Source organism: Balaenoptera ricei, chromosome 20, assembly GCF_028023285.1.
Source record: "Balaenoptera ricei isolate mBalRic1 chromosome 20, mBalRic1.hap2, whole genome shotgun sequence".
NCBI lineage: Eukaryota > Metazoa > Chordata > Mammalia > Artiodactyla > Balaenopteridae > Balaenoptera > Balaenoptera ricei.
In genome coordinates, this window is record NC_082658.1 from 26,296,707 (window position 1) to 26,310,625 (window position 13,919).

The window sequence follows — 13,919 nt, forward strand, 5'->3', positions numbered from 1 at the left end:
TGTAATAGCCTTCAAGAGCCTCACGTTTTCGGCCACACTCTCCCTGCTGTAATAATTCCTTCTTTCTGTTATTATAGATCTCTTAACATTCTAATAAATTCTCTGTCTCTGTTGTACTCTTTTGGCTAAGTAACCTTTCACGTTGCATTTCCCTAGCTTGGCAGTGATATCTGCCTTGCTGTCGCGGTAGCCCCTTCTTAAGCTTCCGTAATAACCTCTCCTTGACTATTGTGGTTCCTCAGGGATGTAACAGCTGTTTCTGTGCTTCTATTTTACATCCAGAGAAGATGCCCTCCCTTGGCAGTTGCATCTCTCTGGAGATACAGGGAGCTTTCCTGTCTTGCAGGCAAGCAGCCCAAAGGGACCTTTCTCATTAAGGGCTACAGTGTACGGATGGCCCCCTACCTGCGAAAAGATGCCAAGAAGGAATCCTGCTTTGAGCTGACCTCCCAGGATAGGCGCAGCTATGAGGTAGGATGAGCCGAGGCGATGGAGATCCTCATTAGTGTTGCAGTTTCGTTCCATTTTGCGTGTGAGTGGTGGTTGCTGTGCTGGGTTCCATCTTTTCTTTGTTACCTCTCGTTTCTTACCAAGACCTTCTCTCTTGACACGTCCTCACCTTTGCTATGTCGTGCCCACCCTCCTGTTGCCACTTTTATCCTAGATACTGCCTTTGCTTGGCTTCCGTCTCTTCATCCCTCCCCTTCTCATCTCACTCTGTAGGTGAGAATCTTGTCTATTGCAGCACACAATCTAATTCTTTATTCAGAGTCTCTAATTTCATGGCTTTAATTCCCACTCTCTTTATTTTTCAACTGCTTATCTTCACTTCCTTCCTTGAAATCCAGAAAAAGAGAAATCTGACTATAGAGTGAAAAATAATTCATTTCCCCATATTCATCTTGCTATCCAATATAATCTTCCTGTGTGTAGATGCATTGCATATCTCTGGAAGGATTTCTAAGATACTGGTAGCAATGATTACTGAGTAGTAATAGTATATGACAACTGAGGAACTAGAGGACCTGAGTGGGGGTGAGAAAGATATGCTTCACGGTGTTCATTTTTACATATTTTGATATAATATAAAAGGGAATATAATAGGTAATGCATTATAAAATTAATTAAGGCAACAAAAAATGTCTGACAATGGGAATATAGTGATTTTCACCAAAAATATACTTTTACATGTGTGTATGTAGATACACATATTGTTTCCTCCTTGTTGGTTATTTTTATCACAGTTTTACTAAAACAATTTAGAAAAACTTTAGCTAACTCAAGAAAAAGAGAAAAGCCATGCTAAGGTTAATATTGAGTAATGCTTTGACTCTTCAAGTTTTTCTCAGCACTCATTCTTTTATGTTTCTACAGTATCATAACCCTTATTTTGATAAGATGACCTAGGTCTTAATCATGTAATTTCAAAAAAATTTTTAAGTTAAACTAAACTTTTCTATAGAGTCTTTTGTAGATGTATCTAAGTTATTTTTAGTACTAAGTTCTTATTTGATTCACCCAGATCCAGATAAAAATTTATATGATAAGTCTAAAGCAATTTCCCTAGGCATTTTTTACAGAAATGTGTTTTTAAGAAATCAAGAATGACAATATCTATTAATAAGTTTTAAACAGGAATCTAGGTTTCTTTTTTTTAAACATCTTTATTGGAGTATAATTGCTTTACAATGTTATGTTACTTTCTGCTGTATAACAAAGTGAATCAGCTATATGTATACATATATCCCCATATCCCTTCCCTCTTGCGTCTCCCTCCCACCCTCCCTCTAGGTGGTCACAAAGCACTGAGCTGCTCTCCCTGCGCTATGTAGCTTCTTCCCACTAGCAATCTATTTTACATTTGGTAGTGTATATATGTCAATGCCACTCTCTCACTTCATCCCAGCTTACTCTTCCCCCTCCCCGTGTCCTCAAGTCCATTCTCTACGTCTGCGTCTTTATTCCTGTCCTGCCCCTAGGTTCTTCAGAACCTTTTTTTTTTTTTTTAGATTCCATATATATGTGTTAGCATACGGTATTTGTTTTTCTTTTTCTGACTTACTTCACTCTGTATGACAGACTCCTCTAGGTCCATCCACCTCACTACAAATAACTCAATTTCGTTTCTTTTTATGGCTAATATTCCATTTTATATATGTGCCACATCTTCTTTATCCATTCATCTGTCGATGGACACCTAGGTTGCTTCCATGTCCTGGCTGTTGTAAATAGTGCTGCAGTGAACATTGTGGTACATGACTCTTTTTGAATTATCGTTTTCTCAGGGTGTATGCCCAGTAGTGGATTGCTGGATCACATGGTAGTTCTAGTTTTAGTTTTTTAAGGAATCTCCATACTGTTCTCCACAGTGGCTATATCAGTTTACAAGGAATCTAGGTTTCTTATATAGTACATGTCTTTATCTTACCCTAATGGCCAGATAATAAAAATGTTTTTCAGGAACAGTCATTTCAAGTTGATTCATTCAAAATAAAAAATTACTAAAGCTTGATGCTTGACTGGCCTGTTTTGTGAGTCAGAATGTAGAGTTTGTTTACTTCTTCTTTTCTTTGGCCCATTGATTCCAAGTCATTACCATGGTCTGTGCATTCTTCCTCTATAATATCCTTTGGATCTTTCCCCTCTGATTTACTCCTACAGCCATCACAATAGTTAAGTTCCTATCACTTCACCCAGAGGACTAGTTAAGTAGACTTCTAGTTGGTCTTCTGTCTCTAATTTTCTCCCTATTTCAGTCTCTCCTACTCACAACTATTGAAAGAATCTCCCACTCCTTTTGCTAGAATTTACAGTGGCTTCCTATTGCCTGCATTTTAAGTCTGAATTCCTAATACTCAGAGCCCTTTCATCAACTCTTCTCTGATCCTCCAGCTTCATCTGTTACTGTTCTCCAGTCAAGCTGATCTGCCTCCCTTCCCTATACATCATGGTCTCATTTCTAATCTTTGGCAGCTGGTTCTCCCTACCTGAAACGTCCAGTTCCCTTCATCAACTTCCACCAACTCTTTTTAAAAATCCAACCAAAACAGTATTACTTCAACACGCCTCCCTGGCTTACCATAGGCAACGATAAGTGCTCCCTGTCTTCTCTCAACATCCAGCTGTTATCAAATGCACTTACTTTGTCGTGTTCCCATGTCAAGGGTGTATGCTGTCTCCAAAACTGATGCATTGATCTGAAGTCAGGAATTTGGGTTTGCCTTTTTTTCCCTGTAAACTGTTCTCAATAAATGCCTGATGAATGAATGGGCAATCAAATGAATGAATGCACATGAACATGAATCTGGATTCAAATCCAGCTGTCAACGTTGGGTATGCAAAATTGCTGAAGGAAAAATATCACTTTGAGTGGGATTTTGATCTTTTTGCTAAATATTAAGCAGGCAGTGTATCCTGAGCTTTCAACTTGACTCTGCAAGTCAACTCACAAGGTTCCTCCCCTTGAACCTCCCTAAAGGATTCACAGAAATTTTAGTGAAAGTGATAAATTAATTCACTAATTTTTCTCTAGTTTACAGCTTCTAATCCAGCTGAGGCCAGAGACTGGGTGGATCAAATAAGTTTCTTGTTAAAGGGTAAGTATTATTATTACAGAAGTAGTACTTGAGTGCATTTGCAGTTGAAGTTATATTGCATAAATATAATCCACAGGCTTCAATATATTTTTATCTGCCCATTCTCCCTATCATATCCCTCATATGATAACAACAAATAGTAACATGGGTGAATCAGAAGGAAAAGAAACCATCAACCTGCAAATGACCTCTGATATCATTCTAACTCATCCACCTAACTACAGGCAAATCTGTAATATTTGTAATCACCAGAAAAGAGATGCTGAAAATCAGCTCAGCTCAATTCAGTGTCTCCTAACCCCTTACATTCTGGAAAGGAAATTCATGATACCAAAGTCATCTAGATGTGGTTTAGGGTCCAAAATCTTCAGTTTTAGTCAGGTAGAAATCTATATACTCATCTAGGTGGCCTTCAAGGACATTGGACATTAAAAACAAATTGCTATTTCCCAAGCCACAATCAAATGGTCCTTACTTTGGATGGGAAGAGTCCTGCCTGAAGATGTTAAATGACTTCTCTTAGAGTACCCTCTGCTGGCCAGCCTGTAGGCACAGCAGTGACAGTGGCCCAGGAAGCCTTGTCTGGGAGTGGCCTGGCAGGTAGAAGTAGCCAACCTTGAGCCTGTCACCTGGCATCAGATAACCCTCATGATGGTATACATACATCATGGCAGGACCCTGCCTCTGCAGAAAGGCATAAACACCAACTTTGTACATGGTCCCAAGACCTAGGGAGAAGTATGTCAACCTAAAAACACCAAGCCTTTTTATCTCCGTTTTTTATTCTGCTATAAGATTTTATTTTGGATAAAAAGAAGGAAGCACCGGAGCTTTAATTACGATTGCCTATTTTACTCAGTTTATGCCTTTGCTATCACAAGAACAAACTATCGCATCTACCAAGAGCATCACGTATAATAGACTAGAACTAGGCAAACATGAACATTGATGGCGAGACTACAGGGTACACTCTCATCTAGGTGCATTGGATTTATGCGTGTAATATACCCCTAAGTGTGTAAACTTCAATAAAACTCCAAGCAGCTTTATTGAGCTGTACCCTGTGGTACTTTCAGAATCCCACATTGAAGAAATTATTCATTCCATTTTATTTTAAAACAAACAAAATAATAACATATGGTTTAAGCCACAAATGTGTCTTTGATCCCTTCCTCATATGAGGTGGCACCCGAATTCAGATGAAAATAGTTGCAAAATCTTTATTAAAAGCCTAATCAAGCCGAGCAGTTTTATTATGTTTTGAAATGAACATCGGATGTCTCTCTGTCCTTTCCTTCCCCAGAGCACCCTGCCTGCTCTTGCCCATCCTGCAGAGGTCCCTCAGCAGGGTTTCAGAGAGCACTACACGTCAGAGAATGAACCTTCCCAGTTCCCCATTAAAATAAAAAACCAATCTCCCTATCCCGCCCTGTGCCCCCCAGCGCTGTAATGGCTCAACATCCTCTATGCGGTGACCCACTTTAAGGTCAGCCAGACTGTACAGTTGCAAAAGGGCATGGTAACCACATCGCTCAGCCGTTCCATTTGGTCTTGTATTGCTGTTATATTTTTCCACATCCCACTTTCTCTTCCTCTTCCACTTCTGCCCACTCTTCTCTGTACGAGCAAACTTCTCTGAAATTCTGCAGTGAGATCATGGGGGAGACGAGCGTGTGATAGCTCAGGTATCCTGCAGCAGCCACCATAGTTCCCAGGCTCTGTGTGTATCCAGAGAACCCAGGGCATCACTCACCCTTCCAGTTTTCTACTTGACAAGCAGCACGAGGCACGCTGGCATTTCCTCTTCTGCCCTATTTTCTTCCCTTCACCTCGTGTGCTCATTCACACACCCATACTTTTCAGGGCTGCTTCATCCTCATCAAGTTTTATCGCAAGGAAGGATTTATGTTGATAGTTTAAACCTGACGCAGTGCTAGTCTGGCCTTTTCTGTAGATTTCCTGCCACCAAGGCCCGCACTAGAAATAACAGCACTTAACCTAGTGTTTCATTTTCTTTTGACATGTTTTATTCTCATCCCTCCTCCTCCTTCTCCCTCTTTCCTTCCCTGCCTTATTCTTTTCTTTTTCTCCCTATCTTGATTCACTCTCATCTCTGCCCCAGCAGACCTGAGCTCCTTAACCATTCCATGTGAAGAGGAGGAGGAAGAGGAGGAAGAAGGGGAGAAAGAGGAAGAGGAAGAGGAAGAGACATATGATGATATCGATGGTTTTGACTCCTCAAATCCTGGTTCCCAAAGCAGACCCATTATCTTGCATGGGAGTGTGGGGCTCAAAGAGCCCATGGAGGAGAAAGAAGAAGATATTTATGAAATCTTACCAGGTGAGAAATTTCATCTTCTAATTATCTTCCTCTAGTTTAGAAACTCTTGACCTGGTTGAAGAATATAACTTTGACAACTCCAGAGGAAGCTAAACCTCTGAAGGAGACACTATGGGGAAGCTTCCGTGGAGCTTCTGTGATTCCCGGCACAGAAGCTCTCCCCTGCTCTGGGGGCAAGATGGATTGATCAGGGAGTGCCTTTCATCTCTGCATGTGAAGTAATTTATTACAAATGTCAACAGGTTAAAGAGTCAAGAATACTCATGTTGGTTTTCATTGGTTTACTGCGAGTTTCATCAGCATTCTCTAGTTTGAACTTCTTTTCTGTGTAATTGTGAGGATAATGGAAAGTCACCTCAAATGATGAAGGATGTAGACTGAAGAAATATAGATAAACGCTGACAAGCCTTTTCAGTAACACAGTAAAGCCCTGATAGAGCACAGCTCACCGTTGCCTAGTTTAGATATACCACGAATCAAATTGCATCTCTTGCTAATAAGCCTAACGTGTGTCCTCTGCCCACCACTACAGCAGGTCTACAGTACGTATTTCTTTTTTCACAAAAGCATGATAACCAGCACCTCAAAAACCGCGTAGTCATCACTGCGCCCACACAGCCACTTCCTGTGTGGGTAACAGCAGCTGTTGAACAGTGCAGAGCACAGTGGGGGTCAGACTGTGCAAAAAACGAAGCCTGAGCCTTTTAACTGTGAGCTAGTTAGACCATGGGAACGCTGAATCTTCAAGACCATTCAGAAGATCGCTCCTGTGGAAATTTGCCAGGAGTTCAGTGCTCTGCTGAGAAATTCAAGTTAAGCCTAAATTTATAGCAATTTAAACCTCAGTCCCAGATGAACGTAGGAGCTAAGGTGAACAGAACATTCAGGCCCCTGAAGACAGGGCTGTTTGCTAAAAAGCATTGTCAGTAAGCAACTGGCATTTCAAGGCTTCCTAAGAAGAGGGTCCAACCCTGGCAACGCCACATTCATCTCTCCCTGGGGGAGAAGCCATGTCATTGCTTCCTGGGACTTCACCCACCCACCCAGCCGACAAGGAGAGCCTGCTTCTTCTCCCAGCACTTCCAGCCTCCGCTAGTCCCAACTTCCCCAGCCTTTCTGTTGTGTTTTATTATGCAAATGATATCTTGGTTGAGGTCGAGCCATTTCTTGTGTCTGAAGTTAAAAAAAAAAATGATAATTTCCTCAGCAAGTCATCGTCGTTAATGAAGTTTTACAAAAACAGATACAACCAAAGGAAAATAAAATTTCACAGGTGATAAATTTTTCCAATTTCCCTGGCAGAATTCGATAGGATTGTTAAATTAAGAGTGAAGGTGTCTGTTAGAAAGCAACGAGCAGTGATGGGTAATTTTATAGACTGGAAAATTGAATCAAATTGCTACATTAAAACACAGCTCCTCTGAGAATCTTCCCTTTCACAGTCTGCTCCATTGCAACAGCAGGGTGCAGAAATGGATCTAATTCACAACACTCTCTAAAAGGAGATGTACTCCCCAACTTGGCCAGAGATTCCTGGTGAGCTCACATCCCACTCACTACTGTCCAGCCTGGGGGAGATATCCAGGTGACACTCCACTTGGGGTCACAGCTGTGAAAGAGTGCTCTGGGAAAACCTTACAGAACCACCCAGACCTCTGGGGAGCAAATAAGGGCTGTTTCATGCAACATGTTTACTCCTCAAAGGAGCAGGCAAGAGGGAACTGATGCTCAGACACACAGAGCAAAGGAGAGTAAAGGGAAAGAGGCCTCAGAAAATATGACGGGATTGAGACCACCACCTTACCCCAGGGGGGTCAATGAATGTATGATTGGCTTCTTAACAACCATCCTTCCCGCACCTCGTAAAATCCTACCCTTGACCATTGCAGCATTGCCCACGGTGCCAAAGTTCACACCAGTCTGGATATTGGAGTGGACTCCAAGGGCATGGAGACTGGTCGGCTTTCTCTAGGAAAGCCACTTACGCTATGCTCACAACAACTGTCCCTCAGAGGTTAGGAAGGCCACATCATAGGAAAACCAGGGTCTCTTTCCGCAGGTTAGGGCAACGGCAGCCAACTTGCTTATCAAGTTTCCAAAGGACAAGGCTGTACCCAGCCAACAGGTTCTTTCCCAAAATCTTCTATCCATCACAGTTTTTAGAGACAGCATTGAAGTTGGGATAAATTGGCATTTAATTATAATATGAATATTTCAGACACAAGTCTCCATCAGCTAGCTTCCTGTCCGTGCCACTCAGCTTGTTGCTGCTGAAATTGCTGTTAGTTTTGCATGTGCCACACTACCCATCCTGGAGGAATTGAGAGGGAACGTGAGGGAGCCTGACACTGTCTCCCCTCTGCCACCATCTCACAAGACCACCCACCGAGCAGTGGCGTGCGAGACACAGCATGGTGTTGCAGGTAAAAGTGCTGGCTCTAGGTCAGGATGGACCTGCTCTGCCACCTGCTAGCTGTGAGACCTCGAGCAAGTTATCTGCCCCGTCTCTCAGGTGTGATTTTCCCACCTGTAAAATGGGGATAACGATAGTAGCTATCATAAAGGGATGCCTGCGAAGCCTGGAACTGATGTATGTAAAGCACTTAGAGCCCTGGCATACAGGGAGCATTCAATAAATGCTGGCTATTCTCCATTTGGTGGTACTTAAATAGGAAGTGTTACCTCCTTGAAGAATTGGGAATCGGCTCATTCCCCACCTTCACCAACCAGACCTGAGACAGTCCGGTTGGACATTTTCAGCAATATGTGTGGAGCAGGTGAAACTGAAAATCCTGAGCAGATGGAAAGTGGATCACGCCTTCTGTTCAGGCCCCATTTCTACTGCAAGGACAGGTGCTGGGTGGAGGAACAGTCGACAGTAAGGTTGCATTGTGCTAACAATGCATACCCATCAATAGTCAAATGACTTGGGCCTCTAACATGTGTCTCATGATAACAGGTAAATGTGCTCTGTAAATGATTTTGCTTCTCCTTCCTCTTTGGCATGGGGCCTATACAAGCCTCATTGTCTCTATGTGGAAGGCGGTGTAAGTGAGATCTCCTCCCTTCCAGAATATAATGTCAATGGGCCTCCTAGCTGAAAGAAAAATGCCTGTAACACATACCAAGTCAATACAAAAATGTTTTTTCTAATCAAAATAATGTATGGATCATCAAATTAAATGTACAACATCACATTAATCATGGGAAATTTGCATTTGCCACGTGGCTAGCACGCTCTTTCCCGTGAGGGAAAACCAGAGCACTCGAGGTTTTCAGCCAAGATCGCAGTGTTAGTCCCGGTTAACATGGTTTCAGGGTTGGTATCCGCTGGGATTTCTGAACATCCATGTTAAGAATACGGGGACCCTTGATGTTTAAGATCTCTTTTGCAGTAGATTCAACTGTAGGGGACTACCAACAAAGAAATACTAAAGCAATATGTGGAAAATGGGAGGCTTTTCTGAACCCTCTCTCACCCCTCCCCAAAATCATTTTACAGCCTAGCACAGGCCCAGTTTCATGATTCAAAATTCCATGAAAGTACAGCTTTTATCAGGTTTCTCTTTGTCTGGGGCCTCAAGCCTGGAATCCAGCAAAGCACCTGAGACCACTGAAGAGCTGTAACTGGGGCCTCGCAGCAGCTGCGGTGGCAACAGAATCTGGCTGTGTTCTCTAGAGAGATTTCAGGAGAGCAAACAGAAAGAGAGACAAAGAGTCCTCCCTGGGTATTTCTTTGCACATTCTGATGCTGCCCTCACTGCCCTGGAGGGTTATTATAGACCCAGAAACCAGATTGCTTTATAATAAAGCATATAACTGGTTTTTTTTTTAATTTGAGTCGGTTGGAAACAAGCATTCTTTGGAATTATTTTTCCCCCATACAGCTGTCCAGACCCACAGGAAGGGGGAATGGTGATAGTAAGAGGTCTAAGGAAAGAAAAAAAGCACACACCTAAAATACAAAGTTTATGAAAAAACAATTTCCAACTTCATAGGAAAGCAACACTCCATGAGGGGAACATCAAAGAAGAGTCAACGCCGTCATCAGGCCCCTTCTGAGCTTCTTGGCCTTTTCTTCCTCTCACTCCCATGCACCCTAGGCCCTAGGCACACCGTGCTTTTGGTCAGCACCAAAACTGGAATCATGCATTTTCTTCTACCTAGAATCCGCACCCTCAGTCTACGAAACCCAACACATTCTGCTCAGCTGTGTCTCCTCAGTGACAGCCTCCCAGAGACTCAGCTGGAATTGAGCTCTGTTTCAGCCTTTACCACAGGGATTTGTATTCAGGTCTTTCTCCTCCAATTAGTAGGTGCTCAATTATTATTTGTGAAATTAAATTCAGTGCATTCCAAGTGTTGCAGTTACCACAAATTGAGTTTAATATCTAGTATATCAAGACCATACTATGGAGACAGGATGCAAATATTTTGAGGTAACACTTGAGATTACCAGCTATGCAACAGAGAATTAAATGGGTTATTAGTATCGTGCTCATATTTGCCATGTTGTCTGAAGAGGTGCTGTAGCATCCATGGATTTATATCTATTTGTGCTGTGGAGTGGTTTCTATTTCCATTTTTTTGCATGTTCCCTTTGCACATGTATTTCTGCTGCATCTGTCACCAGAGCACCTTGACATCTGTTTGCACACTGATACATTTGGCATTTTTTAAGCTTCTGTCACTTTGCTTTATTTGGGAGAAGTGACTTCCCTCTTTCTTATCTAGTCATTTCTTGAATTTTATTCCTGGTTCAGCTGATATAAGAGCAGCACTTCAGAAAGGAGCCAGGTGTCATGGGAAGCTGGCTCCTCTCTGGGCCCCCGAGTCCTATTCCTCTCAGCCTCTCATTAATGTCCCTGACATTGTGCCAAGAGTGTTGATTGAAACCAACTCTCTGGATAGTGATGCTAATTTGTGACACCCCATGGTTCTCTTACATGTTCGCACAGTTAACAGAATCTTCCTCAACTGTTTTCCCAATTGAGATGAGATATTTGGGAATCAAGTAGAGCATTTTATGTAATAAGTGGTCAGTAATCTTTAGAGGTTAATTTGTTTAAAGGCTATGTAGGGTTGGGGTCCCATATGCCCTGTTAGGAGCAAGGACCATTATAATCTATTACTGTGTAAAGTTGAGCTAGCACATAAATTTTACTTCCTTCTTAAATGAAGATGTATTGTAGTAGATGTCATGCTAAAATGCCTAATAATATTCTTATAAAGAAGTTCAACAAGCTCTCTAGCCTAAAAAAAATTTTTTTTTCAAAATAATCTTTTTAAAATTAAAGCCTCAGGACTTCCCTGGTGGCACAGTGATTAAGAATCCACCTGCCAGGGGCTTCCCTGGTGGCACAGTGGTTGAGAATCCGCCTGCCAATGCAGGGGACACGGGTTCGATTCCTGGTCTGGGAAGATCCCACATGCCACGGAGCAACTAAGCCCGTGCGCCACAACTACTGAGCCTGTGCTCTAGAGCCCGTGCGCCACAACTACTGAGCCTGCATGCCACAACTACTGAAGCCTGCGTGCCTAGAGCCCTTGCTCCACAACGAGAGAAGCCACCACAATGAGAAGCCCGTGCACTGCAACAAAGAGTAGCCCCCGCTCGCTGCAACTAGAGAAAGCCCGCGTGCAGCAATGAAGACCCAACACAACCATAAATAAATAAATAAATAGTTAATTAATTGTTTTTTAATTTTTTTATTTATTATTTATTTATTATTTTTATTTTTTGGCTGTGTTGGGTCTTCGTTTCTGTGTGAGGGCTTTCTCCAGTTGCGGCGAGTGGGGGCCACTCTTCATTGCGGTGCGCGGGCCTCTCACTATCGCAGCCTCTCTTGTTGCGGAGCATAGGCTCCAGACGCGCAGGTTCAGTAATTGTCGCTCACGGGCCCAGTTGCTCCGCGGCATGTGGGATCTTCCCAGACCAGGGCTCGAACCCGTGTCCCCTGCATTGGCAGGCAGATTCTCAACCACTGCGCCACCAGGGAAGCCCAATTAATTAATTTTAAAAAAATAAAGCCTCACCTTACAGATGAAAAAAAAAGAGAGAGAAATTTGGCTGTTTAACCCCCTTTCGTGAGCAAAGAGACTTTTTTTCTGTTGCCATATAATCAGTTTTCTTGATTTTGGAGTTTGAAAAATACCAGTTTGATTTCACTGAAGGATCCAAGGTAAATTGTATGCCTCTGTGTGTATGGTGCCCTCTGAAGCTGGGAAGGTGCTGAGAGGTGTGCCTTTCACTCAGAGTTGTACTCTGTGAGGGCACTCTCCTCACCAGGTGATGGTCCCCATACTCGCTCTTTCAAGGGCCGCAGAGGCACAGCACCCAGCCTCTCACTTCAGCAGCTAGGCTTCTTGACTGGAGCCCACTTTCAGCCACCCAGGAAGGACAACGTTAGATAGAACAGATGTAGGGACTGGAGCTTCCCGGTTCACATCCATCACCATAGCACTTAGTAATGGTGGCAAACGATATATAAAATCTACGGCCAACAGTCTGCTTTCTTTCTAGGTGACTCCACAGGCGCAATGGAAATCAGAGTACCTGTTCTGGAATTGAACTGCATAAATAAAGCAGAGTTTTATTTTTTCCATTTTTGTATCATGACTGGATTAAGTGCTGTTGCCTGAAAGGATAAAGGAATCAAGTTTTAGTTTTCATTTTTATCATTGCAAATACATTTACATTCTCCTATTTTACAAATGCAAAAGCAGGCACGACACTTTCAATAATTTATTTTAAAATCAATGCTAATGAGGTTATGTCTCGTCAGTGGCCACGTTTTACAATAAAGTCTGATTTATTTAGAAAAGATCTTTGGTGTAGCTTCCCATCTAATGGTGGTGGGAAGGAGGTGGAGTAGCAGGCACGGTGACCCTCCAACTTCGGATCCAATTTGTAATTCACAGCGGAGATCTGACCCAATTTACATTGATTAGAATTGGGAGGAAGAGACATCTGCGCACAGACAGCAAAGGCAGAACAAACCCTCTCTGCAAAAGTGCCTAAGCACAGCAAATTACTGGTCTTTGTAATTAAGATGTTTGATATCAGCAAAAGAGCTGTTCTCTGTCCAAATTATTGGGTATCTCTAAAACTGAGGACGTACCAGCTCTTCTTTGAATGTTTTCAATCCTGTGAAATTGGTCCCACGTCAAAAAGGAAAAGCATCATAGCAGAGGAAGGAAAGAAGTGGGCAAGTAATAAGAAGACAATGTGCAAAGAATGATGTTTAACATGATTTATTTCAGCCTGATCTATTTCCCATATTTGATTTCACTCCTCCATTATCTCACATCTTTATTCCTCATGGAGAGGTGGAGGAGCACTACAGGTGGTAAGTAGGAAATTGTCTGCAAGGTCATACATGGAGATAAGTAGAGTTGAGTCCTTTTCCCACAGAATCTTATAGGGCAGATATATATTTACCTATATCTATATATAGAGAGAGATAGATATCATATATCACTTTTTTTTTTTTTTTTTGGCTGCGTTGGGTCTTTGTTGTTGCGCACGGGCTTTCTCTAGTTGCGGCGAGTGGGGGCTACTCTTCCTTGCGGTGCGCAGGCTTCTCATTGTGGTGGCTTCTCTTTGTTGTGGAGCACGGGCTCTAGGGCACGCAGGCTCAGTAGTTGTGGCTCACGGGCTCTAGAGCACAGGCTCAGTAGTTGTGGCGCATGGGCTTAGTTGCTCCAGCGGCATGTGGGATCTTCCCAGACCAGGGTTTGAACCCGTGTCCCCTGCATTGGCAGGTGGATTCTTTTTTTTTTTTTTTTTAATTGTTTTCCTTTTCCCTTTTCTCTTTTTTTTTTTTTTAATTAATTTATTTATTTATTTATTTATGGCTGTGTTGGGTCTTCGTTTCTGTGCGAGGGCTTTCTCCAGTTGCGGCGAGCGCGGGCCACTCTTCATCGCGGTGCGCGGGCCTCTCACTATCGCGGCCTCTCCCGTTGCGGAGCACAGGCTCCAG

At 42.7% G+C, this 13,919-nt stretch overlaps 1 protein-coding gene across 4 annotated transcripts in view; it reads left to right on the forward strand.

The window, feature by feature from the left end:
* The window catches only part of SKAP1 (src kinase associated phosphoprotein 1), a 282,261-nt gene that overhangs the window by 238,022 nt on the left and 30,320 nt on the right, over positions 1 to 13,919 (forward strand). For all 4 annotated transcript variants that reach the window (XM_059907441.1, XM_059907442.1, XM_059907443.1 and 1 more), the window contains 3 exons: positions 347 to 471; positions 3,533 to 3,596; positions 5,722 to 5,937. In XM_059907441.1, the coding sequence (XP_059763424.1) occupies positions 347 to 471; positions 3,533 to 3,596; positions 5,722 to 5,937 (405 nt within the window). The remainder of the gene's footprint in view (positions 1 to 346; positions 472 to 3,532; positions 3,597 to 5,721; positions 5,938 to 13,919) is intronic.